At 38.3% G+C, this 27251-nt stretch overlaps 3 protein-coding genes across 3 annotated transcripts; 2 read left to right on the forward strand and 1 right to left on the reverse strand.

Annotated features, from left to right (window-relative positions):
- Positions 1 to 2012: 2012 nt before the first annotated feature.
- On the reverse strand, positions 2013 to 12170 carry atg9b (autophagy related 9B). Its single transcript, XM_068340762.1, has 14 exons — positions 11505 to 12170; positions 11334 to 11379; positions 11117 to 11179; positions 10252 to 10422; positions 8747 to 8888; positions 7836 to 8584; positions 7423 to 7576; positions 7020 to 7199; positions 6642 to 6887; positions 6186 to 6424; positions 5999 to 6092; positions 5665 to 5749; positions 5042 to 5211; positions 2013 to 4876 (listed from the first exon to the last, which is right to left on the reverse strand). The coding sequence occupies exons 1-13, from the start codon at positions 11611 to 11613 to the stop codon at positions 5060 to 5062; spliced, it is 2430 nt and encodes an 809-aa protein (XP_068196863.1). The 5' UTR covers positions 11614 to 12170; the 3' UTR covers positions 2013 to 4876; positions 5042 to 5059.
- A 252-nt stretch (positions 12171 to 12422) lies between these two features.
- abcb8 (ATP-binding cassette, sub-family B (MDR/TAP), member 8) lies at positions 12423 to 17793 on the forward strand. The gene is made up of 16 exons (XM_068340705.1): positions 12423 to 12601; positions 12876 to 13206; positions 13287 to 13442; positions 13760 to 13854; positions 13965 to 14070; positions 14166 to 14327; positions 14922 to 15007; positions 15268 to 15365; positions 15467 to 15572; positions 15700 to 15733; positions 15823 to 15959; positions 16064 to 16158; positions 16243 to 16376; positions 16487 to 16634; positions 16718 to 16968; positions 17131 to 17793. Exons 1-16 carry the CDS (start codon positions 12501 to 12503, stop codon positions 17212 to 17214), a joined length of 2124 nt encoding a protein of 707 aa, XP_068196806.1. The 5' UTR covers positions 12423 to 12500; the 3' UTR covers positions 17215 to 17793.
- A 1305-nt stretch (positions 17794 to 19098) lies between these two features.
- Positions 19099 to 25325, forward strand: cdk5 (cyclin dependent kinase 5). The gene is made up of 12 exons (XM_068340271.1): positions 19099 to 19258; positions 19577 to 19665; positions 19778 to 19845; positions 19982 to 20042; positions 20123 to 20179; positions 21144 to 21239; positions 21507 to 21581; positions 22220 to 22316; positions 22723 to 22792; positions 22952 to 23012; positions 23110 to 23190; positions 23393 to 25325. Exons 1-12 carry the CDS (start codon positions 19222 to 19224, stop codon positions 23477 to 23479), a joined length of 879 nt encoding a protein of 292 aa, XP_068196372.1. The 5' UTR covers positions 19099 to 19221; the 3' UTR covers positions 23480 to 25325.
- The last annotated feature ends 1926 nt before the right edge of the window (positions 25326 to 27251 follow it).

The following is a 27251-nucleotide window of genomic DNA, read 5'->3' on the forward strand; positions in this document are numbered from 1 at the left end:
GAATGAGATCACAGTTGGGATTCAGCTAGTCTTCATCGGATGAGCATTCATAAACTCAAGAGTGTACAGCAGAAACACAACTGGACGGTCTGATGATGTTGTTGTTTTGACCATAGATTGGTTGTTGATTGCGTACTTGAGCAAGGCTGGAAGGAAACTTAATAAACGTGCAAAACGAAGCTTTGATTTTATCCTTTTCAGTTGAGTTTTGCCCATTTTTTTGACAACGGTACGACACCATTTAGAATAGTTTTCACCCCCTGCTGTTCGCAAACGGATGGACATTGCAAATATAAGAGTTTCCTTTTTGGCCGAAGCATTTATTGTGTAAAAGGCCATAATTAGCTTACTAATTCCTTAGATGGACCACACCTCAATGTAGAGAAAGCTCTGCTGGGCAGAGCACCCTATTTTCTTAATATTGACAGAATTTTATCAAGCTTGATCAATAAACTGCATGAAAAATATCACAAGATGAGTGCCAGAGAAGCAGTGTCTACATAAAAATGCTTGAGTCTATTTCCAGCAGCTTACTCCTCATGGTTTGTAAGTTTCACTGGCAGCCTTGGGAAGAAATTGAAACAGAGACATATGGGGGTCTCGGCTCAGGACAGAATGACAGTGAGAGAATAAATAAAAACACACATTTAACATGCAACATATAAGCATCCTCCTGATGAGTGTCTTGTACTTCTCCCATGTTGCTGTACTCATTGTTTTCATATAAACACCAATTCTGGGAAATTTTAAGCAGTGGATTAAAATACATCAGCCACGTGTGTATTGAGGTTTGAATCATTTAGGGAAGGAGCTGAAAATGATGAGCTCTGAATGTTGCTGCCCAGCTGACTGATCCAGGAAGTGGTTTGGATTTTGCCGGGAGTTTTGACAGCGACAAAAACCCACCTCCCGCAACCTGCGACAGCGGATGAAGCGGTAAAAAGATGAATGAAAAAAACCCCAAACAAACCGTCAGGCTCCATTCAAAGTGTGGTTTTGAGACAGTTTGAATAGATTTAGAGATACTTAAATAAAAACCAATGATGTGTCACTTAAACCATAATCACTGGCCACACAACATTACAAAAGAACAATCACTGTCCATACCACAACCCCCCTCACCTGACTGTAAATGACCAATTTCCACTTCCATCATTTCCAAATGATAATTTTCCATAGTGCCCGTGTGTGTGTGTGTGCGCACTGCCATCACAAAAATGTGTTTTTACTTCTTTCTTTTGCTGAGTTTTATTCACAGGCTTTCTGCAAAATGCCACACACACTCCAAACTCATGCCAACTGATATTTTGTTTGTCCAGTAGATGTCCTACTAGAGGAAAATGAAGCCTGAGGCAACTTTGAGCTGGACTGAACCAATTTGATGAAAGGCTTTAAAGCTTCATGAAGCTCCATCATCACTACCGGTCTTTGATGATGAAAACTTTTGGAAAAACAGTATTTTGATTATTTTTATTTGGTATACATTTTTCTGACATGTAAAACTATTATGTCTTTTGCAACATTAATCAGTCATTAAAGGCCTGCCTCATTTTTATGAATGTGACCTTCTCATAGACACTTTTCAAAAAGTGTTAGTAAACTGAAAGAAAAATAAATCAGAGTTGTACATAAAAAAAAATCCTACTCTCCCGGTGTGCAGTTGAACACAAATTTCAAATAATTAGAAAGTGTTAAGTTTTCAGTAACCATGAGGGCAAAGCGTCCAGATTTATTTTCCAGCATTGATTTCTGCTCCCTGAGCCAGGACCTTTCCGGATGCATGATGTGGACTTTTCACTGCAAACTGGGCAAATGATGATTGTGGGCAGTAACACTAGCAATGCCAGCAGCAGGTTCTTTCACAAACATAAGTAAGACGGAAAACTATACACTGTTGTAAGGACAGACATTATAAATCTAAAAACAAAATACAACTTAAAAATGTCCTTTTAAAAAAGTAAATAATTAAAAACAGAACACAGATGATGAAACAAAAAAGCAATAAAAACATATCAAGTCACAAGTTTATTTTGCAAACAATCACACATGAAATGATTAAAGACACTCAAAATAAGATTTCTTTGCATCCCTACTCACACAGAAAACAACACATTTCATAAAGCTGTGCCCAATACAAGGTCTTTTGGCATGTTTTGAATTTGCAACTAGTGTTAAATCTACATAAAAAAACACAGAAATGTAGAAAAACGCATCTCAAAACATATCGAACATTTCAAGACAAAAACTTAGCACCTTGTTCCAGTCACTGTGACTTTTTGACTGTTGTATAGTGTATTTGAAACATAGTACAGATCAATGTCTGGCTATCATGACATTACCAAATACAAGCCATACTCTTGCTTTCGTAGGACACTAAGGACTGTTCAAATGTAGAATATTAGAAACAAGTGTGCTGCCAGACATGATAGGCGAACAAAAGATGAGCTTGCAAAAAAAAAAAAATTCTGTACATAGTCTGTGGTGCTAAATCTCTGAAAGGAACTCTCATGGCTGTTATAAAGAGGACATAATTAACACTAAGGCGCTGAGTAAAACAAAATGAGAAACATAACAATGATTTGAAAAAGTGGACACTAAGAAAAAATCAACCCTGTGCACAAAGGTGAGCTCCAGTGTCTCAACAATAATAAACGCACTGTACTAAAAGGACAGTGGCCACAATACCGATGTAAGCATATTTAACACTGACAGAGACACATCTCCAGCAAGTCGAACTTTTCCCCGACCAGAATTAAAATGACCTTCTGTTATTCGTCCAGTGTTTTCTGGTTGTCTGCTGTGGACAATGATAGATGAATGTGAGTCGAAGCTTTACATATATACAAAGAGAAGAGATCACTACAGATGGACACTAAGTCAGAGTCCCTTTTGAGATTTGCCCTTTCTGAAATATCAGCTGTTGCAAGGACTAAATATATCGATATGCACGCATATAAAAAAAATGCCTTTCTTTCAGTGCAAACATTCTGAGTTCATGTTACCATATTAACACAGGTGTTGAAAAAAATTCCTTTCACAAACACTCAAAAATATCAGAAATGGTAATGAAACATGCAAGAGGACAAAGACACATTTGTGCCCTCTCAGGTTTTGCAGCCATGGAGGATGGTTGTCATATATGTAGAAGGCAATAAAAGAAATGAGCAGAAATAGATTTTGACTGAATCAACAAGCAGATTTAGTCAGAGTTTAGTGTAAAAGTAAATCTCATTCATAATCATGCTGATGCCCATTTAATTCTTGCAGTAGTTTAAAAAAAAATTAAATTTCAAAATATTTTTTAAATGCTCAGTGGGGGTTGCACGGGTTTTCTGTTATTAAATGAAGACACTGATTTAACACAATAATCAGCCTATTTTATTTTCAAATAAATAATCTAGATGTTCTGTATCAATTAAATATATGTGGGGAGGGACATAAATAAACCAAAGAAACCTAAACCTAAGAAATAATGATTGCTTTGGAAAAGGCTTTTTTCTTTTTGCTCCTACTTTGAAATCAAACAGCCATCACAAGGAGAAAGAGCTGTGCTAAAATATTGTAACGTAAACCCAATGATGCACACTAAAAAGTCAGTCCTTATCATTAAATTCAATTTTCATGTGAACATTTTAAAAATTTAGAAGACATATTGATGTTCTTTTGCAAAATCACAATTTGTTAAAAGAAATACCACCCTGTTTAAAAACAAATCAAACAAAAAAGTATTCATGTTTAACTCAAAACATCTGCTGGGCAAAAAATCCACTAATTGAAACAGCCTTCATTAACACCTGCTAATAAAATCAAAATGTAGTTAAGATACACCTGTACAATGCAAATTAACATATATGTAAAGTATAGAAATATTTACATGAGTATTTACACCAAGGAGGTATTGGTTGGAGTATTTTATTTCTTCCCTACTGCTGAGGTAATGCAGAAAACTAGGATTTAAAATAAATATGATTATTACTGGTGTTAAGGCATAAAGCTTCAAGTCTACCTTCAATAGACTTAAAAAGACATCTTAAAGGTGCATCAGATTTTGATGCCAAGTATATTTGGAGCCCATTTTTTCAGTATTGTCTGGATACATCAGCTGTGGAAATACTCTTAACACTGAATGAAATCTGTGTGTTACTAAACACAGACAGCAGCATCAAAGTATATGTCTATGTGTCTATTTTAAAGACATGTCCTGTCAAGCCAAATAGGGCTTTTGCCAAGTATGCATGGTGTTTCAATGATATGGCTAATGTATATTCAGCTCTTTATAGCAGTACTAGTATCTATATCAGCAATTAGAAATGGTAATAAAATCAGGACTTTTTAAAGGACAAGTAGGATGTAAAAGTGTACTTACAAATGAACTTGTTAAAGCAGCACAACTTCAAATATTTGATACATTTCTTAGTTGATCAAAATTGTTCAGACAGCTACAATACAGTCTGCAGTCATGGTGAGACAGATCAACAACTTCAGTTAGACCTGGTGGTAACACTTTGTGATGACAAATACTTAAACTGTGCACGCAAAGACTCAGCAGAAGTCAGTATGTGCCTTTTGCATTCTGCAGTAATATTTGCCACACCCACCATCACACAGTGATACCATGAATCCACCAAACTGTCAGTCACTTTACACACAATCTGTCTGTACGAGTTAGCAACAACATCAGGACGAAAAGGACGGAAGACACGGTTTCCCTGACGCCACAGTTTGGTGCGACAGGATGAGGCGAAGAGGTGTGCAGTGACAGTGGTTAAAATAGGAGTCCCTCTTGTTCTTAATGGTGTTTTAAAGGTCCATGCTAAATTCTTCATAAAGATCATCTAAGGCCACGATGTTCATAGAAGAAATTAAAATGTAAACACTATTAAAAAAAAAAGAGAAAGGAGAAATTATCATGACAATGTTTATCTTGTAGTATAAAAGGCTATTCTTTTAAGGTTCAACAATTTCACAGAATGTAGAACCATGAAGTATGCATTAGAGATATATGTTAGATTACAATCTTAGAAAATAAGAGGGAATATACCTTATGACATAAGGCATTTCAACTACTCCCAGGGCCCTGTTTCAGAGTAGAACCACTGATCATCTCCTGATCATCTTCATATTCCTCCTCCACTTGCCAGTGACCAAGGAGGGCAGGATTTGGCATTGAGGTGCTGAAACCAACGCGACTACGAGGCTGGAATCCCGATCCTGTTGATACAACATCAGGTTGTAGTAAAATTCAGATTTAATTATCAGCCTGTGTTTACATATAAATGCTTACAATATTTGATATTCAATTTCTGCATTATCTTGTAGTATATATTTCAAACATTCTACTAACACAGTAAACATGCTGCGTCCGAAACCATTCTAATTTAACTGGAATAATTTTAATAGTTTGCTCAGTTTCTAGTTCCTGATTAGCCTGGAAGTTGTAATTATGTGCTGCAGATGTAGGTCAAGACAATGATGTCAGCTCTCCAAGGAATTTTTTAAATAGTACATTGTCATTTCATTTACCGGTGATATTAAGGCCAATTAAAAGTGTGTCTAACATCAAACTCACCAAAAATTCCTAACAGGTTCTTATCACTTGTTTTTGACTGTACAGCTTTTGGAAGGTTATTCAGCATCAATATAGAAAAACAACTTAATAATTACCGGTGGCTATATGCACATCTCTCAGTGGTACAGGATTCTGCCGGGGCTGCAGAGTTCTCTGTGGTTGGGAGCTCTGCTGGTGGAGCTGGAGAGACAAATGTTCAGTGTATACAGGAACACAGCATTAGAAAAATCTAGAAGAAATGCTGAGAATACTAAAGTATAGCTAACAGATTGACAAAACTACAAGGTTTTTAAGATCTTCCCAGGGATGTATGTCTGAAATCATTTCAAAAGATTTTAAAAGCTTTTTTGGTGGGAAGAGGGTGGTATAATAGGAAGAAAATATGTTTATATTAAAGTTGAAGGAAACAGCTCATGGTCAGAAAACTACCTCATGCAGGTAGATGGCATGGAGACTCATCTCTGCTGAGGCAAACTCTGACTGTAGTGTGTTGCTCCGCGTGCGAGAATCACTGTAAGTCAAACTGAAAAAAAGAAGCACGTCAGCAAAAACAATCGACTGCAGTCATTGATTTCCATTAACTTCAGTATATGTTTATGTAGTTTGGGTTAAGTACCTGTCGATCATGGTGCGGTCGCTGCGGTACATGGTGCTCTCTGGGTGGATGGATGAAGGCAGGAGGCCATGTGGGCGCCCACGGCTATGATGCGGGAGCTGCGAGGCGGAGAGAGACGCCAGGACGCTGGCAGCAGCAGACGCGGCGGTGCTCGGTGGGATGAAACAATGATCTCGCCCTTGCAGTCCCGACGCAGTAAGAATGGGGTGGGCCAGGACACTTGCCAACAGACCATCAGGCTGGAGAGATTAGCATGCACCACTCTTTGAGAGAGCAAGTAGCTTGTAGTTCCAAAAGTACTCCCTTATGAAGGATAACTTAATTATCTTGTAGTTCTAAGGTATTACCTTTAAAAAGCTCCTCTCTTGTAAAATGTATTTCTTTTTCATATATTAGACACATCTTCACATATGATAACTGATCTAATTATGACTTGTGGGCCTGAAGCTTTCTTACCCCAGTTGCAGACTCATTGGACTGAAGTGAGGTGCAGAGAGGAACCTCGGAGAGCAGAAGCTGGGTGGAGGGCCCGCCCAGGGCATCGTGCTGCACTTTCTCCTTCAGGTGGCTGATGAACACAGAGCTCTCCTGTGGTGGTTGCCAGCGTGGGTTCTTAATGGTAAAATGCATGAGAGACAACTCTGTCTTGCCATTTTCAGCTTGTTGGTATATGGAAGCTTCTGTCTGGCCCTCTGACATCCACTGTAAAACATTCAAGATCAATCTTATAAACAATCCATTTATTAACCATTACACTAATAATCTAATAATCTTTCTTCTTTGATATAACCTAAAACATTATGAACTTTTAAAATGTGGTATATCCAATCGTACTGTTGGGTTTCCGTGACGTCTGATGTCCATCTGTGCAAAAGAACAGATGTCTCCGACTCCAACCACCTCCACAGTGAAATTCCTGAAGAAATCAATGATCTCCAGGGACTTATTTCTCAGCAGGAAGATAAGAATGAATGGCGTGACAATAGGACTGAGCAACTCCTCCAAAATGAACACCTGATTTGGACAGAAACAACAGCAATTGCATATATTCAACTTCCAACTTATAATATAGTTAAATACAGATTGAGAGCTGGGACAAAGAGTCTGCATCCAGTCTAATAAAGCTCATCACTGACCAACCCCCATATAGAAAGCTTCATCCAGCAGAAAAAACATCCATAATCTAAATTTGGCAAGAAAAATGTGTTCCTTTGAAGTGTATTTCCCCGTTGCTCACCGCTTTGTACTGAAACAGCTGTGCCACCTCGTCACGGGTCTCACTCTTGTTAGCATTGCCTCTCCAGTGGTCAGGCATGTAGTGAATGTGTGCCAGCATACACTGCAGCAGCTGTTCTGGACACCACACCATATGCTCATCTGGGATGAAGGATCTAATGAAGAACAGGTACATAATATAGACATTTTATCAGCTGAACTACACCTGTACAGATGGGGCACATTAGGAAACCAGCTTAGCTTTGTCAAGAACAATCTATGACTGTTAGGAAACAATGGTGACATTAAGTTTTTCAAAGTATGATAAGGATGGTTTAAGTTGTTTTTTGTTTTTTTAACAGTCAAAGTAATCATGCAATATGTTATACACCTAATGTTGGCCTAAGAAAAATAAAAACTACTCTGATAGCTCACCTGGTGATGGTAATAATGACCCCCAACACAGTGATAGCAGTCAGAATGTGCTGCACAGTCAGAACATCTTCATCATACACTGTCAGTGCAATGAGCACAGCCAAGACCGAGCCAGAGAAAAAGGCGAAATTCTTAGCTAGCACAGTCATAAGCGGTGATGTGAAGGAGTTCATGTATTTGGAAGTGGGTTTGTATCCACGGCCCAAGCGTCCATGGAGTTCGTGGTTCAGCTCATTGAAGTGACGCAAGTATAAACGACCATAAAGGGACCAGCGTCGTGCACCCAGGCTACCAGGCTCTCTGCGGATTACCTCGGTATAGCTGAAGAATGCATAGAGCACCTGCCACACCAAAATGAAGGGACAGAGAAGAAGGTTGGCCAAACCCATCAACAGGATGACTCGACTAAGCTTCTGTGCGAGCTCTAGGCGGTTTCCACTCCGCTTGTACTTGGGATGCAGGTTCCACTTATTCTGAAACAAAGAGCCTGGACCCCAGAAGAGGATGAGCTCAAAGTTATATTTGAGGCCCTGGGTGAGGAACACCACATTGCCCAGCAAGGGGAGCTGAAGCTGCACTGGTAGCAATGATTTGTTTATCATGGCCACCATGTAGTTCTTGAATCGCAGAATGCGGTGATAAATATCAAGTTCAGTTAGCTCTTTTTTGTGTATGCACATTTGTTGTTCTCGCTGCAGGCTGATGAGCCGGTCCTGGACCTCCTGCCATGTGACATTGCATAGTTCATCCTAGGACAAGAAAGCAAGGAGGACAAAATTAACTGACTAGTACTGTATTATCCAAACGATCCATGACAAACACTTAATGTGTGGTTGGTTTGATAATAACATTTCATAAACATAAGCACAAAGAAGTTATTTACTTGAATGATACCAGTGTGCATCACTTACCATTCTGATCTTGAGTGCTTTGACGTAAAACTGTCTGATCTCCCAGTAGCTCAGAACATTGCAAAACACTTTGGCAAGTCGATAAATCCAGAAAATAGCCGCCATGATGAGGAGGAAAATAATCCAGCTGTTCTCTTGTATACTGAAGAAAAACAAAAGGTCATTTCAGAAACTCTCAGCCGTAGGCATCTGATAACTATGGTTTTGTGTCAGACAACGCAAATGTTTGAAATGGTCGTAAAGACATTTACAGAAAATGGCAAGATGTTCATGTGACATTTGAAAAGTTTTGGAAACATAGCAAACTACTTGATTTGACATTTGGGACTCAGGATTTTTGTAATTTTGAGGTATTCAGAGACAGACATGACATCCGATCAGCTCTTATGACAAAGGGTTTAGTCAATTTATTCAGTGTTTTTCTTATAACATGAACAGCAGATGAGACAAACAGCAACTGCCCCTTCCAGTGTATACTGTAATTAAACTGGTCCTGTTTACAGGCTGTGAGTGACACAGATCAGAGACAGAAAATTCAAACACAGCATTAAATATCAAAAATCAGACTACTTTGTACAGACTTGAATTTATAATGAATCACCGCCAATAAGTAAAACTGTTGTTGCTCCTTCAATTTATTTTAAATATAATTTCACTAAGGGTCACATTGAGGCATTATTAACAAAATACCAGACTGTTAGAAAAGCATTTGGCTTTTGGTGGGAAATTAGAGAAGGGGTATAATGAGGGCAGAGACGGTCCACTGCGAGACAAGCTGTTCCAAAATTAGAATTCCAGGTAGTTGTACATCATTGATATTGACATAAGTAACTATTGTGCAACTTGCAATACCAGTGCAAAATGACAGCAGGTCAAACTGATTTGTAGAAGAAAACATTCAGAAGCTGTAAATCTTGGTAAAAGGGGCTATCCTGTCATCTTGTTTATGTAGCCAAGTTGTCAGTATTTCATCAGGCCACTTTAACCTCACCAAGTCTCCTAATAACAAACAGTTCAAGGCATGTAGGAATTCTGGCAGACATCAATAATGAAACTGAGAAATAAATACATTTCACAGAGAGAAGTCTGAGTAAATACTGGGATAGAAGTGTTTACAAAAACAAATCTAAATTTAATTCAAGCTCACAATCTGATAAATATCCAAAGTAAAACTTTAATATTTGCTGAGTGCTGATAGATAATCAAAGCTCTTGAAGGCTAATTTCTTGACATTATAAATGCAAGAGAGTTCATTTAAATATCTGGGATACATAAAGAAACTCACTGGCACCAACTAAACAGAATACTGTTAATAAAGTACATGCCTCTGAAAATGCTTTTAAAAAGGCTGTAATACTGACATATCTGCTTTAGAATCAATCCAAAGGACAGAGGCATCATTTTATTTCTCTGTATAGACCTTTTATAAAACTCAACATGACTTCTCCGCTCATTTCACCACCGTAGGAAAAGCATTTCCACAAGGTCACTTTAAACACGAGTACCTCTGTGTGCACTGCTGGGTCGGCAGGATGGCATCTGGCAGAGTAACTTTATTTCTATCAAAAGGGTTCTGGCCTGGAGTGGAGTGGTTGACGGCTCGATTGGCAAACAGGACATCATACTCCACACAGTTGACAAGGAAGGTGGTGAAGGTGACAACAAACAAAAACTGACTGTTAGGATGACAAGGGAAAAAAGAAAAGTGGGTTGCGCATTAACCTTAAAAGTAAAGACCACCGAAAACAATTGTAGATGAAAAAGACTCAACTGGATTTTTGATTTATTATATTATTATGAAGTAAATGCCGATTGCACAATTTAACTGCTATAGAATAATGACACTACTGATGTTTAAACTTTATCCCTATAAACCTTGTTTCCACTTTGCAAAATGGTCTCCCACCCTACGCAGATCAGAGTAGATTTAGTAAAAAAAATCCTTCTAGCATTCAAATCCAGACGTTTTGGTTGCAGAGGTGGTAAATAAACAAAACGCTGCAATGCCACTGACCTGGTGGCACAATTAACAGAATAAATAATACTGATTATGGGAAGAGAAAGAATGTAACATATTTTATTAAAAATATGAATTCAACTCTAACACAACAAATAGTAAATGAATTTTGAAATTCTAGTGTTTGAATGAGTAGTTATTTCATGAAATTCAAGAGAAGTTGGAACTGAAATCATGTGGCTAAACTTGTTCACGCTGAAGCCTGAGGCACACTTCATTTACTCTGTTGCGTAACTGTCACAACATCAGTGCTTGTGACAGAGACATATACGAATCATGTTTACTTCAGAACAAGCAGCCTATTAAAAACAAGTGCTCACTAGTGATCCTGGTGTGTTCTACTACATACTCACACAAGTTCAAAGAACTCGGTCAACATCATACAAGCAAAGCCATTCTTTTGATGAAAATGGTAGATGTGAACAGTTGGTTAAGGTGAAGCATAAAACACCATCAGGACAACATTTTCCCCCGTTATTAACACTATAAAAGTATACAGTAATCAATAATTAAAATTATAGATCTTATTACTGGAAGTCTATGGTTAGTTTCATTGCAATTTCAAAGGATATCCTTGTGAAGAAATTATCCAGGTTCTTGATATGGTGCCATGAGTCTGTAACACAAAGGACAGCATTGGAGCTAGAAACACTGCACAACACTGGCCTCCTTGTGTCGCTTTATAAACATTTCGTGCTCTGTTAGACTTGAAACGCTACATTGTCATAGTGACATAATTACCTCTCAGGCCCTCGGGCACATGCACCAGTAAATCTTCCTCCCCGGGTGGCGAGTCTTCCTCAAAGTCCTCAATTCTCTGATACTCCTGATACACTTCAAAGTTGGCCATTGTGGTTCACATTAGCATCGCTCTCAAATGATGAGCTACATATACTACACGGTTTTTGTTTAAGTCCTGTCACCTCTCACGACATTCTATAAAGTCTCGTTCTATGACCGCTTCAGCAGTTCAGGTTAACGTAACGTTAGCTGCAGCTAACGCTGCTGGCTAATTGTTTTGACCAACAGACGATCGTGTAACTACACTCCGACAGTGACAAGTAAATCACTTCGTAAAAATCAGTTTGGCAAGACGATTAACAGGGAAATGTCGCTACCTACATTAAATATTAGAAATGAATTTACAACTTAACTCGACTGTCTGCTCGCTAGTTAGCCATGAATGATTCAGCCTGTGGCGGTCAGGGGTGACTCGGTTTGTTTTGTTCCCGACTCAGTCGCTCCATCTGCAGATGTGGATGCGCTTTCTTCCCTTTCAGAGTCCAAACGTGTCCGTAGATCGTTTCATACAAACTGTGTGTTAATTATGATACAAAAGTCCAAAGTGTACATCAAGGTCCGAGAGTTGGTTTCCAAGAATACTGTAATCTCTCTCTTTTTTTTTGTTTCGCAAAAGATGTCAACAAAACGTCACATGCACAACTTCCGGTATTCATTGCGTCATTTCCGGATATTACTATTATTAGTAATCAGTTTTTTCCGAAAGTCTGTAATTTTTGTCGAATTTCTATTTGTAGTCTTACACAGATTTCTAAATGGTCATGATTCAGTTGTTCTCATTAAATAAAAAGTCTATCGTCAATAATAATAATAATACTCAGCAGCGATTGCGGAAATGCACTGTGGGTCAGAGTCAATATGGCAACCTACAGATTGGCTCAGGATTACTATGGAATTTAACAATTATTCTTGTTACATTTAAAACAAGTGTAAACCATGTTTCAGTTTCTCTGTTGTAGAGTAAGCATCGATGCTGCCGTGCGGTCATTTTCATTACACCCGCGATGTTACAAGACAACAATCAGGGACCTTTCACGGTAAGATCACTATAAGTAACCGGTTTATCCTAGTTAATGACTGGCGACCTTATCAGTCAATGAACCCTGACTTTAAAGGCTTTATTATTGGTTAACTTTAACATATTTGGTCTCCACTAATGTTTAGAAACAGACAAACAAACGATTAATCGATCATAAAAACTGTAGAACAACAATGCTTGTGTTTAATAAATATTGTGGGAATTTTATATTTTTAATCAGTTGTTTAGTTAATGACTACCTTATTGTATTCATATTTCTCTCTGATATGCAGATGGTACACATGTCCAGGATCTAGTGCATACAGCTCTTCTCAGCAGCCTGGAAATGCCGTCAGCCGTTTTTGGAGCCGGACTCAGAGAGCCGTGTGCCGGTCCACTGCTCATACATCCAAATCTCCTAGAATGGCTCTAAAGTTTATCATGGGACCAGCAGTACTCACTGTCTCAGCACGATTGTTCTCTCATGTGGCTTACTGTGAGGCAGATGTGAATAAGAACAACTCTTTGGAAGTTGTTGCCAAAAACGAGATACCCGACTTCAAATGGCATATCCTGTGGGAATTTGTCAAACCTCAGATGTTTGCACTCATTGGTGCTGTTGTGGTAAGTTTACAGCAAATCACATTACCTACCTGTAATTTTGAAAATAAAATAGGATGTTACGTGAGTGTTTTCTTTTTCAGCTTGCATTTGGTGCAGCTATCCTGAATATTAAAATCCCCTTGATGCTTGGGGAACTGGTAAATGTTGTGGCACATTACCTGAGAGAACAGACTATGAATTATGCCCAAAAGATACGAGGTCCTGCACTGAAATTACTTGGACTGTATGGTCTACAAGTAAGTACACAATAACTCTACTAATGTCTTAAGCAGTTACTTACAACAGTAGGCCAAAGCTTCAAAACAGTCAATTTCGATGTCCAATATAACTGTAATTACTCAGTCAGGGTGTTTATTTGCAAATGGATTCATAACTGGGCATTTATGTATAGTCACTGAGAAGAAAGGCAGGGAGTGGGTACATGTAGTAAAACCTGGAAGATGAAGTACCGTCCAATTCAGTCAACGTATGCCTGACTACCTAAAGAAATGCAATTTAAAAAAAAAAAATCTACAAAGATCTGTTGCACTGGTTAATAATTTGTTTTGTGCAGGGCCTGTTGACGAGTGGCTACATCCTACTTCTTTCAAGAGTCGGGGAGAGAGTGGCAGCTGACATGAGGAAAACCCTCTTTGCATCTTTATTGAGGTACATAATTCCAAAACATATGGGGAAAGTAATGCAGCAAAACCAATGGTCAAAAAACAGAAAACTGCACAACTACTGAATTCAGAGGATGTTTATGTTTTTACGTCAAGGCAGGATGTGGCTTTCTTTGATGCCACTAGAACTGGGCACCTGGTGAATCGTTTGACTGCTGATGTTCAAGAGTTCAAGTCATCCTTCAAGTTGGTCATTTCACAGGTACAGAGTTTCGTGATTTGTATTAAAAAAGTAATAAGGAACATTCAGTTGTCTGTAGTGTTACCTATTAATTAATTTTCATTGCTCTATTGCAGGGTTTGCGGAGTATTACTCAGACAGTTGGATGTTTTGTTTCCCTTTACGTCATCTCTCCCAAACTGACAGGTTTGACAGTCATCGTTCTTCCATGTCTCGTGGGAACAGGTGCTCTCATTGGCTCTTTCCTACGCAAACTATCCCGTTTGGCTCAGGAACAGGTAAAGTAACGTTTTCATTTTAATGTAAAGCTTTTACTATTAAAAGGGGCTGCAAAGTCAGACTGACTATAATTCTGGAAAGCTGAATAACATAACAGTCTTGTTTTATTTCCACCAAGGAGGTTATGCTTCAAACCATGTTGGTTTATTTGACAGATGGATTATGCTAAAAACTGCTGGACCTATCCAGAAATATCCACAAAAATCTAACAAACATACCTCTGCAAAAATTTGTGAAGAGATGGTGCTTAAGTCAGGAAAGCCAAATACATACTGTATGTGTAATCCTCAATGGAGGTATGCACTAAAGAGAATGTCAACTTCTACCTCCAGACTTGTAGCAGTTGTTTGGGAGAATATTTCTATCTAAAGCTTATATTATGAGCGATAGATATTATGATTAGTTACACTCAAAATAACTTGAAGTCAGAAGTGACATAAATTGTTTTAGTTTCATATTTTCAACTACTTTTTGCACAGCTACCATGAAATATACACATTTTAATATACAGAAAAGTCAGGTTCCTCCTTTTCTCTGTTGATACAGTACTTGTAGCAAGCACAATTTTAGAACTAATGTTGAATTAATTTAAGGTGTCAAAAGCTACGGGTGTGGCAGATGAGGCCCTTGGAAACGTACGGACAGTGAAGGCTTTTGCAATGGAGGAGTGGGAGGTCCAGTAAGTGAGAAATACTATGATGACACATTTCAATTAAAGTCGACAATCAGGTGATTGTTACCATATGGGCTCTGTTTTACTGCATAACTATTCTCAGTAAATACATTGTTCTCTTGTTTTTTTAGTAGTTTTTTATTTATTTATTTATTTTTACAACTGATTAGGTTCTGTTTTTATTCAGCATCTTATGTTTTTGAATCAGGTGTGTTCTCATGATGCAGGAGATAATAAAATTTAATTTTGAAATTTTCTACTTCTAGATTATATTCATATGAAGTTGACAAATCGTGTGAAATGAATGAAAATCTCGGCTCAGGAATAGCAGTTTTCCAAGGGCTGTCAAACGTTGCCCTGAACAGTGAGTGTATTTTACATATTCATTATATATAAATGTAAACACTACTTTACCTCATGATATCCAGTATAGTTATGTTTTTATGTTCTGTGCTTTTAATACAGGCATTGTCCTTGGAACTATCTTTGCTGGAGGGAAATTAATTGCTAGCAATGAAATGTCTCCCGGAGACCTCATGTCTTTCCTAGTTGCTTCTCAGACTATTCAGAGGTGAAAGTCATTCCTTGTTCTTCAATCTGTGTTTCTTTTTTTTCTTCTTCTTTTTTTGAAACCATTTACACAATCATTTATCAGGATGAATGTACCTGAAATAATTCCATGCATTCTCTAAACTTAGGTCATTGGCCAGTATCTCTACCCTTTTTGGACAGGTAAGTGAAAAATGATCATTTGGACCATCTGGCTGACATTTTATTCTGTGAATGCCTTAAAAATCTAACCAGTCTCTACTATACCACAGATGGTGAGGGGACTAAGCTCTGGAGCTCGGGTTTTTGAATACCTGGCTCTGAAACCCACCATTTCTTTGTCTGGAGGAGGACGCATCCCGTATCACTCTCTGATGGGAAGAGTGGATTTCTTGGATATTTCATTCAGGTGAGTTAAAAAGAAAAGTAGATTTCAATACCTTCTCACGTATTTACTAAAGATTAATATCAGAGGATACTATTGATTGCTTTCTTTTTGTTTTCTATTTGCAGATATCCAACAAGACCTGGCCACCAGGTTTTGAAGAAATTTAACTTAACCCTGCCTCCTTGTAAAACTGTTGCCATTGTTGGAGAATCTGGAGGAGGTAAAATCTTCATTACTCACTCAGACTGTAAATATCTAAATAATGTGATGGTGAGACTATAAAGATTATTCTCATACATCTTAGGAAAATCCACTGTAGCATCCTTGCTGGAGCGTTTCTATGATCCGACCAGTGGTGTCATCATGGTGGATGGACTTGATATTCGAACACTGGATCTGTCCTGGTTGAGGGGACAAGTTATTGGATTTATCAATCAGGTAAGGACCAATCACAGATTTTCCCAAGTCCTTAAAATTAGATATGAATACTAAGCTTTCATAGTTTCTCACTTATGTTTTATGTTTTCTCCTACCCTGTATTTCTACAGGAGCCAGTTTTGTTCGGATCATCTATCATGGAGAACATCCGCTTTGGGAAGCCAGAGGCCACAGATGCTGAGGTCATTAATGCAGCCATGCAAGCCAATGCTCACCGCTTCATTACAGGTTTCCCAGATGGCTACAACACTGTGGTTGGTATGTGTCTTTGACGACATTTTTTTAAACATGTTAAAATCGGTATTCTATTTAAATACTAAGTAATGTATGTGTAAAATCAGGTGAGAGGGGTGTGACGTTGTCTGGTGGTCAGAAACAGCGCATTGCTATTGCCCGTGCCTTGATCAAGAACCCCACAATTCTGGTGCTGGATGAGGCCACTAGTGCCCTGGATGCAGAATCGGAGTGGGTGGTGCAGGAGGCTCTGGACAGGGCCACAAGAGGTCGCACCGTACTAATCATCGCACACCGGATAAGCACAATTCAAGGGGCTGACCTCATCTGTGTCATGAGCAATGGCTGCATTGTGGAGGTGAGGAGTATTCAGAAAAATGGAGGAACTCTAAGGTCCTCTTGGTTTGGTTACTTTTACACTAAGACTACCACAGCTAGGCATAATGGTTACTTCATTCTTAATTTACTGACTCAATTATTTTATTACAGTACATCTCATAGCCTTCTCTTTTCTCTCAAGGCTGGGACTCACTTGGAGCTGCTAAGCAAAGGAGGAGTTTATTCTGACCTTATTCGCAGACAACGGAAAGAGGGGCAAAAATAAATGCTCTTAAACCTTTATACCTCTACACTGAGTAATCTAATTTGTTTTTAGTGTAATTCTTAGGAAAGAACTGAAGTCTTAACAAACAAAAAAAACAACCCAAATGTATGTACAGTTTGTAAAGTTATTAGTGGAACAACTGGTTCAACATGTGAAACCACAGTACTGGGCAATGTCTAAGTAATAAAGAATTACATTCAACTTTTTAATATGTAAAGAATGATGAATAGTAAAGTGAAAAAAAGATAATAGTGTATATTGTGTTTTTCCTTTCGGGGGTGTTTTTTTTTACACATATACAGAGCTAAAAAATCTTAAAATCTGTAGTTATTTGCTATGAATTTATAGATGAAACTGTTTTGTTCACAGGGTGACACAAAAAAAAAGTAATTTCTACACTGCTTTCATTACTCCCTTGTTGTCCATTATGTTTAGAAATGATGTTTAGTGATGAACCGCTGATCTGGCACCAGTATTCCTTGTATGTGTGTTAACTGTATGTAAAAGCTGGTTTCTACCTCTAACTGTAATTATCTATGAAGTGAAGCTTTGGAGCAACTTGGTGTCACTTAAATCTGTTACAACAGCTGTTGGAGACAACAAACATTTTATAGACAGCCTTCAATAGTGACAGTCAAATATAAAACAGTGACAGTCAAACTATGTGGTAATGAAATAGACACCTTGTTGTGATTAAAATGAGTCAGTTCTATTTCTGACGATGTGAAAGAGCAGACATCAACCTGTAGAAAAAATGTTTAAATTTATTGCTTACTTTTATGTGGAACAACAAAATTCATACTTTTTAAAATTACTCTTGCCAGATTCTTTCCGGGCAGCAGGCAGTGGGGTAATGCTGTTGCCACAAAACAAGAAGGCCTCAAGTTCTAAGCCACCGCATTTCTGTGCGGAGTTCGCATGTGCATCCCATGCCTGAATTTGTTCTCTTCAGGTTCTCTGACTTACCCCCACCGTCACAAACATGCAACTTAGGCAAATTGGACATGTTAAATTGTCCATAGGTGTGAACATGACTGTGAATGTATGTGTGACCCTGTGATAAACTGGTGACTTGTCCAGGATATACCCCACCTCTCACTCGCATAACCCGTGACTCATATTTCGGATAAACGTCTGAAAGATGAATGCTTGAATAAATGAAGCTTCTTTCCAAATCATTGTAAAAGTCCACAGCTTGCCATCTGCACAGCTCAGCCCATCATCACAAAAGCGAACAATAATTTTGCCATGATCAGAAATGGCTGGGTGATTCTTCCTGGGCATCAAGGACAGAATGTAAGGTTGATGGGCCCTCACTGATAAATCAGGACTCTCAGGCATGAATCAAATGCTCTTCCTAGGTCATAAACATTTCAAAAACACTTCATAAGTAAGCCAGCACTGGTCAAAAGCGCTACAAAATCAGATGGTGCTGGAGCTGGAGATGACCATCTTCGCACACCAGCTCCATTCTGTTCCTCCTCTTGATGCAAGGAAAGTGAGTTGATAAAGTCAGTACTTTCAAATAAAGTTCCAAATCCTTGCTACTTATTCTGATATTTGTATATAGTATATAGTGCCTGAATTTTCACATTCCTTTATTTTTTTTCCCCTAATATTGTATACTAATACCCAGTCAGGCGTTTTTGCAGGGAGGATCATGCAGTGAGCGCATTCCAGAAAGGGATCACTTGTTGTGGAGTGAACACAAATACAAAAAGGCACCATTTGTTGTTGCTTTCTTTCATTCATCACGGTTTAGAATATAATAATTTCACATTAAAAAATGAATCAAATGGCACCAAGAGCAGAATCGCTTTTCTTAGGATTGTTACCCGGTTGCTTGTTTTTGCATTCAGATCTGGCAACACTGCAAGGAGGAGCGGCATCAGCGACTGGAGATACTGTAGCTCCAACAAACGCTAGCTGTCACAACATTAACTCCTCATTTGTGACTCCAGTAAGTCATTTGTAAAACTTATTAGAGGTTGGCTTCCCTGGCCAAACATGCAGAAATATGAAAAGCTTGAAAAAATTGGAGAGGGTAAGTTTCCGTCTCTGGAAAAGTAAAAAATATGTGTATTAGCCATCCAGGTTTACCACAGTAGCATTCATGGCTACCGCTAGCTGGATTGTTTGCTCTGTGGCTGCGTTAATGAATTACCAGGCTTTATGTGACTCGTTTTACATTCTTCTTTATTCTGCTTAATTCTGTTAGTGATTTCTTTAGTCACACATTTTCTGCCTGCCAGTTTTTGCGACTTTCAGACTAGCAAGGTAGCTAGCGTTAGCGAATGTTTGGACAGCATATCGTTGCTATGCCGCGTATCCATCCCACAACTATGATTTATTTACTCTGTAGGAACTTACGGGACAGTTTTCAAGGCAAAAAACAGAGAAACACATGAAATCGTGGCTTTGAAACGGGTCAGGTTGGACGATGACGACGAGGTAACGTTATGCTCTTATTGATTTCATTCTCCACTAGCAAGTTGTTAGCAGGATGATGCTAATGAGGATGGGTATACATACATATATATATACTTTTCTTTTTTTTTGACAGGGGGTGCCAAGTTCTGCCCTGAGAGAAATTTGTCTTCTGAAGGAGCTGAAGCATAAAAACATCGTCAGGTCAGCCTTTTACAATCGCTTTCTGTGGTTTTCATTTTACTTTTTTACTTCAAGGAGTAAAAAAAATACAAAAAGTGGGTGGTATATAGCCCTGATACCACCCGATATCAACCTGAAGCTCCTGTGTCTCTTGCAGGCTACATGATGTTTTGCACAGTGACAAGAAGTTAACTTTGGTTTTTGAATATTGCGATCAGGTGAGATAGTCGTCCCAAATACCACTGTATATTTTTATGTATATCCTATTAGACTAACACATTTCTCTAATTCTATTCAGGATTTGAAGAAGTATTTTGACAGCTGCAATGGTGATCTAGATGCAGAAACTGTGAAGGTCAGAAATCCCTGATACTACACTCTTATTTTTAAACAAGGCAGTCAGACAGCAACATCCCACAACTTGCCCTAACCTACTTCCAGGGTAGGTCAGAATACCCGGGGCGGCAGTGGCTCAGTGGTAGAGCATGCGGTAGAGCGGGTCATCCAATGTTTCAAAGATCGGCGGTTCGATTCCCTCTCCCGCCCAAAAAGATCACCCGGAGGTGAGCTGACAGTGGGAGGTCTCAGCTCACCTCCGGAGCACTGCCGAGGCGCCATTGAGCAAGGCACTGTCCCCCTTACAAGTTGCTCATTTGAGGCGCACCAATAAAGGAGCTGCCCGCCACTCTACCTCCACTGCATGCGTACAGACCCCATGGGTGTGTGTTTGTGTGTTCAGGGCCTGTACACACACATATATATATGCATGATTTGATTTGAACTAACTAGAGTGTGCTACTAATTTCCCTGCGGGGATTATTATCAGTATATAAAATAAAAAATAAATATTACCTGACAAGTGCATAGCTTTGACCTTTCAGGGGAAGGTCAAACCCATGCACTAGCTTTGAACATAGATCAAAACTAGTGCTTTGATCTATGGTGTTACACTGGCGTTCTCCCTCATCTTTCTATCTTATTCAGTTCCTGAGTGTACAAAAGTTGAAATTTGACCTTGACCTAGTTTTCTCAAAGTCAAGGTCATCATCTCATTTTCATCCCCTTGGCTGCCCGAGTAATGTGCTTTTTGTTTCATCTTTCTATCTGGAACGGTTGTGAAGATATTTGGTGAACATACTAACGGACAGACGAACAAACTCTGACAATTACATACATCACCGCTTTGAAATGGGATGTAATAACATCCACTTTGCCTTCTGATTATCATCAGTATGTTCGATGAAATCTTGAATGAACTTCTTTCTATGAAACTTTTTTTTTTCTTCTCTCTAAATCTGAAAGTTTTCTCTCCAATGCAGTCATTCATGTACCAGCTGTTGAAAGGCTTGGCTTTCTGTCACAGTCGAAATGTTCTTCACAGAGATCTGAAGCCACAGAATCTCCTCATAAACAGAGTGAGTGTTCAGGAGCATTGGTTTTTGATCTGAAGGCTGGAAATATTTTAAGGTGTATAAGTAAATGATTTTGTCCCACTGTTTTGTTTTACAACAAAAGACAAACACAGAAACAAGCCACGCAAACTTGAAATCTGTGTGTGTGTGTGTGTGTGCGCGCACGCGGCATGTGAATGAGAGAGAGATATGGCTAAATCTGAGGCTTTAATTAATTGTGTGCTGTATTATCATGTGGAAAGATTTGATGAATTGTGTCTCTGTCTTTAGAATGGGGAATTGAAGCTGGCAGATTTTGGTCTGGCTCGAGCCTTTGGCATTCCTGTGAGGTGTTACTCAGCAGAGGTAATCCTTCTTGAGCAAATCAGGTGTTACTGACACATGACACATTAAATATCGAATGAGAATTATCATGTGCTTTAAAATGATTACTGTAATTTCTGTTTTTAAAACCAAACAAGGTGCAAAGAGAGGTTGGCTGGCAGACTGATTGATGAAATAGTTTTTTCTTTATGTAACTGGTAACTGACTGCGCAGTCTTGCTCACACACACACACACACAGAGAAAAGAAGCATTAGCTGCAGTAGCTACAAACGTCAACGGTGTGGGAGTTTTTCCTGCTCGTTGTTCGGGAACATGAAGCAATGTATTTTGAACTTGTGATGAAAATTTTGATGCTGTGTTTTATTTCTGGATAACACATATAAAAAAGCTGTTAGGTTGATGTGAATGCTATGCATTTTCCTCGCTACGGTGTGAAAATTGTGATCCATAAAACTGCTCACTTGTATAATATAAAAGTCTCCCCTGACCCACAGGTGGGTGGTGGCTCTGAAACACAGTGGTCTAGGATCCACTCCACTAACATAACAGAAAATGTTGATTACACTGAGTGCCTGGTACTTGGGTTAATAAAGCAGCTTGGCTATAATACTTGGGGTAATTGGTCTAATTCTAGTTCTTTACTGTGATTTGTGTGTAGGTGGTGACGTTGTGGTACCGACCTCCAGACGTGCTATTTGGTGCTAAACTTTATTCTACCTCAATTGATATGTGGTCTGCTGGTTGCATATTTGCAGGTTTGTTTGTGTTTGTTGATGCAAAGGATTAAAGTTCAATCAATTCATGTCTTTCATGTGGGATTAAAACTAATAGTAAACATGGTCATTTTCTTTTAAATATAAAACAAGTTTATATTCTACAAGTTATAAAGTCATCTGTGAAAATGTTATTTGTTTAGACAGAAGGAGGAAGTGTGGTTATTTAGTAGTTAAATTTTAGAATTTTTTTTAGAATGAGGTAGGTCAGGTTTTTAATGTACTTATTTTGTCATGCCTTGATTTCATTTTTAGTGAATTGTTTAATACTCTCCATGATTATTATTTACTGAATTAGCTTGTCTTTTTTTGTTTTGTTTTGGTAAACATGTGACCATAACATATTGAGTATTAACTGTGCTTCATATGGACTTCTTGCCCCATTCAGAGTTGGCTAATGCTGGAAGGCCGTTGTTCCCTGGGAATGATGTGGACGACCAGTTGAAAAGAATCTTCAGATATCTTTTTTTTAAAAATCATTTGTAGTTATTTACAAAATGGGTCTTGTTAGAAAAAAACCCAGAAGTTTAATTGGTGCCACTGATCTAATTTTAAGTATTCAACACGTTAGAAGCACATTTCTGTTCCAAAAAAGTCATTCTTTAACCTCCTGGTACATTGCTGGGAACACCAACAGAAGAGCAGTGGCAGACGATGACAAAACTCCCTGATTACAAGGTATGTGTTCCTCATAGGTTACACTGGTCATCTCGTGTTAGTCCTGTTATTTTCTTCCCTTCTGAAATATTCTTTACCATTTCTTTTTCTTTTGCAGCCATATCCCATGTATCCAGCCACCACCTCACTGGTGAATGTGGTCCCCAAACTAAGCAACACGGGCCGCGATCTACTCCAGGTACTTCTAAATTGACAGAATAAATGTGTCTGTGCTCCTGTCTGGCACTTACTATATGCACCTACTCTGTGCATTTCAAAATGAAAACATCATATTGAATGGTGGTGTAGAAACTTAAGTGTAAGTGACTTGCTAGTTCTTTTCAAGATAGATTTTCTTTACTTTAAATTGGATATTGATGCTTTTTTTTAATCTCACTCAGAACCTGTTGAAATGTAACCCTGTCCAGAGGATCTCTGCAGAGGAGGCCTTGCAGCACCCTTACTTTGCCGACTTCTGTCCACCTTAGATGCTACGTTATATTGGTTCATTCAACTTCAGCTGTCAGAATCAAATATTCATCTGTTAGGTCATTAGGACCATTCCCAACAAGGCATATGCCTCACTGGCTTCAAACACCTCCCCATGCTTTAATTCTGCTGTGCCTCTGAATAGAATTACGTCCTAGTGGCTCTGTAAGGTTTGAGGCTCCTTTAAGTTGCTATATAATTTATGCCTCCCAGTTAATTAACTCTAATGTGGGAGGGTGCACTATGTATTGCATTGAATAAATTTTATACCTGTGGAAATTGTTGTCAACCAGATGTCACTTTGCACCAGGAGACTGATATTATGCAGTTTCTTTTAAAAGTTGTGAATGAAAATGGTTCCTTTGAATCTGTGGTGATCAATGTAGCACACAGTTACTATTTTCTTTCAAATGAATTATGCCATATCATCATGCAGAAGGAAATCAGCATATTCCCTTGGCTCATTTTAATGACCGGTGGTTTGTCAACATTGTGGGTGTCATCAGTTAAAATTTAATGGAACTTAGTTTTGTAGCCTCGCAGCCATAAATAGATCCCTGCTTCCTCCTGAGTGATGATACAAAAAGAAAGTGACTCCCACATCCAGAACTGTGTTTTGATTCATCTCTTGTGATATCTGGTGACATGTTTGCACATGTTTACTTAAGATTTGCAGTCCAAATTTCCACGTTTTAGGATTACATTATTTTAACATATTTCTTTAGGATTATAAAACTACTGTATGTAAACTGGTTGTAATTCTAATTGATACTAATTTCTTTAAAAAATCTCCAATATGTAGAACTCAGGCGAGCTTGACTGGGAACCTGCTTGGAAAATGTTTGGCCTACCTCTTCATTTTATCTCTTGACCAGAATAGAATACAGACTTTACCAGTGTTTCACATGCCAACAACACAACTCAATGCCCCACTACCTTTTACTAGATTGTATATGAGCATGGGAAGGCTTTTTTTTTTGTATTTCCCTTTTTCCATTTGTCTTTTATGCACTTTTGAGCAGTTTTTTATTATAAATTATTTACTTCAACATTATTAAATGTAACAACAAAAAACACATGTATTGATGACTCATGGACCATTAATGGGTTTAGCATTATTGTCTCTTGTAGTAGATTAAGAAAACCCTCTGATAATCTGAATTTTCCTGATTGTTTTGCACCATTAGCTGTTTCCATTTTGGCTACTTCTGTTAACATGATTAGCAGCTTGCAGTGTTATTTTACTCCAGATTGTTATGGTGCTACTGTATACATAAAACCTTACACCATGAACTGTTTGAAGCGACTTTAGGGAAAAGATATTTCATTTTGCTGATATAAGGAAAGATAATGGATGCATGTATTTATTAATGGTGGGATGTCCGCTCATGCTTGTTTTCATTTGTTCAAATGTAGCACAATTTGATTTAGTAAGACTCTCCTTTGATTATGGGGCTTTATTTTTAGGACTTTTTGTTTTTAGGATTTAATGTTAGGAGATGGTGTGATTAAGTTATAATGAAGAAAAAAAAGCATATTCCATCATCTTGTGTCATCACATTTAAGACCAACTGCTGTCGAGTATATATACAGCGTAAATGTACTTTTCAATGGAAAGTTAATTGTGCACTTTGCTAGTATATTTTTTGCTTTTGTTTGAATTTTGGATGGACATCTGTGTAAATTTCAGCTAATAAGATAAATAAATACATTTGTTCTAGAGATTGGAAGTTCATCTTTGAACTTGGCAGCATTTTAACGCTGCAGAACAACTACTGAACAGATACTAAGACTCTTGGTTTGAGTTTCATTTACATGGCACCATGTCTAACATCAGGTTTTACAGTAAATATCATTTTCTGTAAAATAAGTATTTCTGAGATGGTAACATACAGCTAATGTATTCCTTCAGGACTAAAATAAACAGCACAGCAACTCATTAGATTCTTATTCGACTGTTGCCATTTTCTGATTAGTTCAAGGAAGACAACTCATTTTTCATTTGGAGCCCTGCGATCTTCATCAGAGGATGAAGATCGCAGATAAAATGACCAAAGCTGTGTTAACTGTAGTTTATGGACATATACGGTGTTTTGAGGGTTGTCCTCTGGTTTATGACACTTCGAGGCTGTTTAGACTTAGTCAAGACATAGTCTAGTGTGTATTAACAATTTAATTTACAGTTCAGAATTAAAATTGCAAGTCTACAATAAGATGCACATAAAGTTCTCAGAGCCAGATGAAGCAAGTTCTGTTCTCCAGATGTTTGTGTGAGTGAAAATACCAATGTTACCTGTCAGAATCAGTCATGAAGGCACAATTTAGGTTTTTTTCAAGTCATGTTTATTCAACCCATAAAAATTGAGAAAAAGATACTTTCTCCACATCTACAGATTATCTTTTGTTTTTGAGTGTTGCACAGTCCCAAACCTAGTTAAAGGAGGGCTTTTGGAGTTAAGGATTCAAAATGTCATCTTTGATCACATGATGTGGAGAACTAAATTTTGATTCACCTGGCACCAAAACTCCAGTTAGGACCTTACAAAGTGAAAAGCATGGCTAAGCTTACATCGAGAGATAATAGGAACAAGCGTAGTCATGCAAGAAGAAAATGAGGTGATGTGACATTTTTATCTGTAAGAATACAATTGTTCAAATCTAAGGGTTTAGTTGACAGAAATATACAGACTACTGTTTCACACCAGGTCATATATATGCAGTAAATATCAGTGACGGATGAACACAGACCTAATGAGCACAGTTCAGTAATAGCTTTGCCAGTCCACATACACTCTGCTGTTCTTTGACCTGTAGTAAGGCAGGGGGTGGGGAAAGAGAGGTAAAGACTCAAGGCGTTTTACAAAGTCCTCGTCCACAGTTTGCGGTAAAATTCTGTGTGTGTGTGTGCGTGTGCGTGTGCGTGCGTGTGTGTTTTTTCTTTGTAAATCTGACACACACTCAAATTATCATGGCAATAGCATCATTAGAATAGCATCATTGGGTAACATGGATTGGCATTTATATCCCTTTATTTGGTTTATGATGGTGAATATACAATCATACTGTACATCAGTGTTGCAGCAGACAGCTGTTTAGTCTACATGGAAAATGGGGGCCCCAAACTGGTTATTTATTACAATTTGATAACAGTTCAATTTGATGTAGTTCAGTGCACTCATTCTCGTGAGATATTTCACCTTTTTTTCCTGAAATGTAAATTTTCAACTTGTTGATACAGACTTATCATAATGATTTCTGGTTCCGGTGGAATACATGCTTATGTCCCATTAATGATGGGGCAGTGAAAGCACTGTGTCTAGTAGGGTGTGTTGTTAGAAGTTAAGCCATTCAAGGTAGTCACAACCATAGACGTCCAGTCATTGGCTTTCAAGTGATGGCTGATCTCCCAGGGTTTGTGCTTCACATAAACAGTCATCATACACAACAACGGAGTAATAAAGCTACAGTGTTATCAACACCAATCACTTAATAGGCATTATACTTAAATATTTCACATTAAAAAACTGCTGTGTGTGTGTGTGTGTGTGTGTGTGTGTGTGTGTGTGTGTGTGTGTGTGTGTGTGTGTGTGTGTGTGTGTGTGTGTGTGTGTGTGTGTGACAGAGAGAGAGAGAGATGATACAAAAAGAAAGTGACTGCCACATCTACAGCTGTGTTTTGAACCATCCCTGATATCTGATATGTTGGAGTGGATTGGAGGAGGGGGTTCATAGATTGATGGCAGCAGCTAATGCTTCTTTGTCTCTTAACTA

Source organism: Antennarius striatus, chromosome 18 (genome assembly GCF_040054535.1).
Source record: "Antennarius striatus isolate MH-2024 chromosome 18, ASM4005453v1, whole genome shotgun sequence".
NCBI classification, from domain to species: domain Eukaryota; kingdom Metazoa; phylum Chordata; class Actinopteri; order Lophiiformes; family Antennariidae; genus Antennarius; species Antennarius striatus.

What these genes read in the sequence shown, in the direction of transcription:
- abcb8 (XM_068340705.1), top strand. Translation starts at nt 12,501, where the DNA reads ATGTTTCAGTTTCTCTGTTGTAGAGTAAGCATCGATGCTGCCGTGCGG. An exon ending in TTGGACTGTATGGTCTACAA is followed by an intron (nt 13,443 to 13,759) that starts GTAAGTACACAA and finishes TGTTTTGTGCAG; the next exon opens with GGCCTGTTGACGAGTGGCTA. An exon ending in ATGGAGGAGTGGGAGGTCCA is followed by an intron (nt 15,008 to 15,267) that starts GTAAGTGAGAAA and finishes TTCTACTTCTAG; the next exon opens with ATTATATTCATATGAAGTTG.
- atg9b (XM_068340762.1), bottom strand. Translation starts at nt 11,613, where the DNA reads ATGGCCAACTTTGAAGTGTATCAGGAGTATCAGAGAATTGAGGACTTT. An exon ending in AGCTGTTTCAGTACAAAGCG is followed by an intron (nt 7,200 to 7,422) that starts GTGAGCAACGGG and finishes TGTCCAAATCAG; the next exon opens with GTGTTCATTTTGGAGGAGTT. An exon ending in GACGTCACGGAAACCCAACA is followed by an intron (nt 6,888 to 7,019) that starts GTACGATTGGAT and finishes AATGTTTTACAG; the next exon opens with TGGATGTCAGAGGGCCAGAC.
- cdk5 (XM_068340271.1), top strand. Translation starts at nt 19,222, where the DNA reads ATGCAGAAATATGAAAAGCTTGAAAAAATTGGAGAGG. An exon ending in GGTTGGACGATGACGACGAG is followed by an intron (nt 19,666 to 19,777) that starts GTAACGTTATGC and finishes TTTTTTTGACAG; the next exon opens with GGGGTGCCAAGTTCTGCCCT. An exon ending in AAGCATAAAAACATCGTCAG is followed by an intron (nt 19,846 to 19,981) that starts GTCAGCCTTTTA and finishes TGTCTCTTGCAG; the next exon opens with GCTACATGATGTTTTGCACA.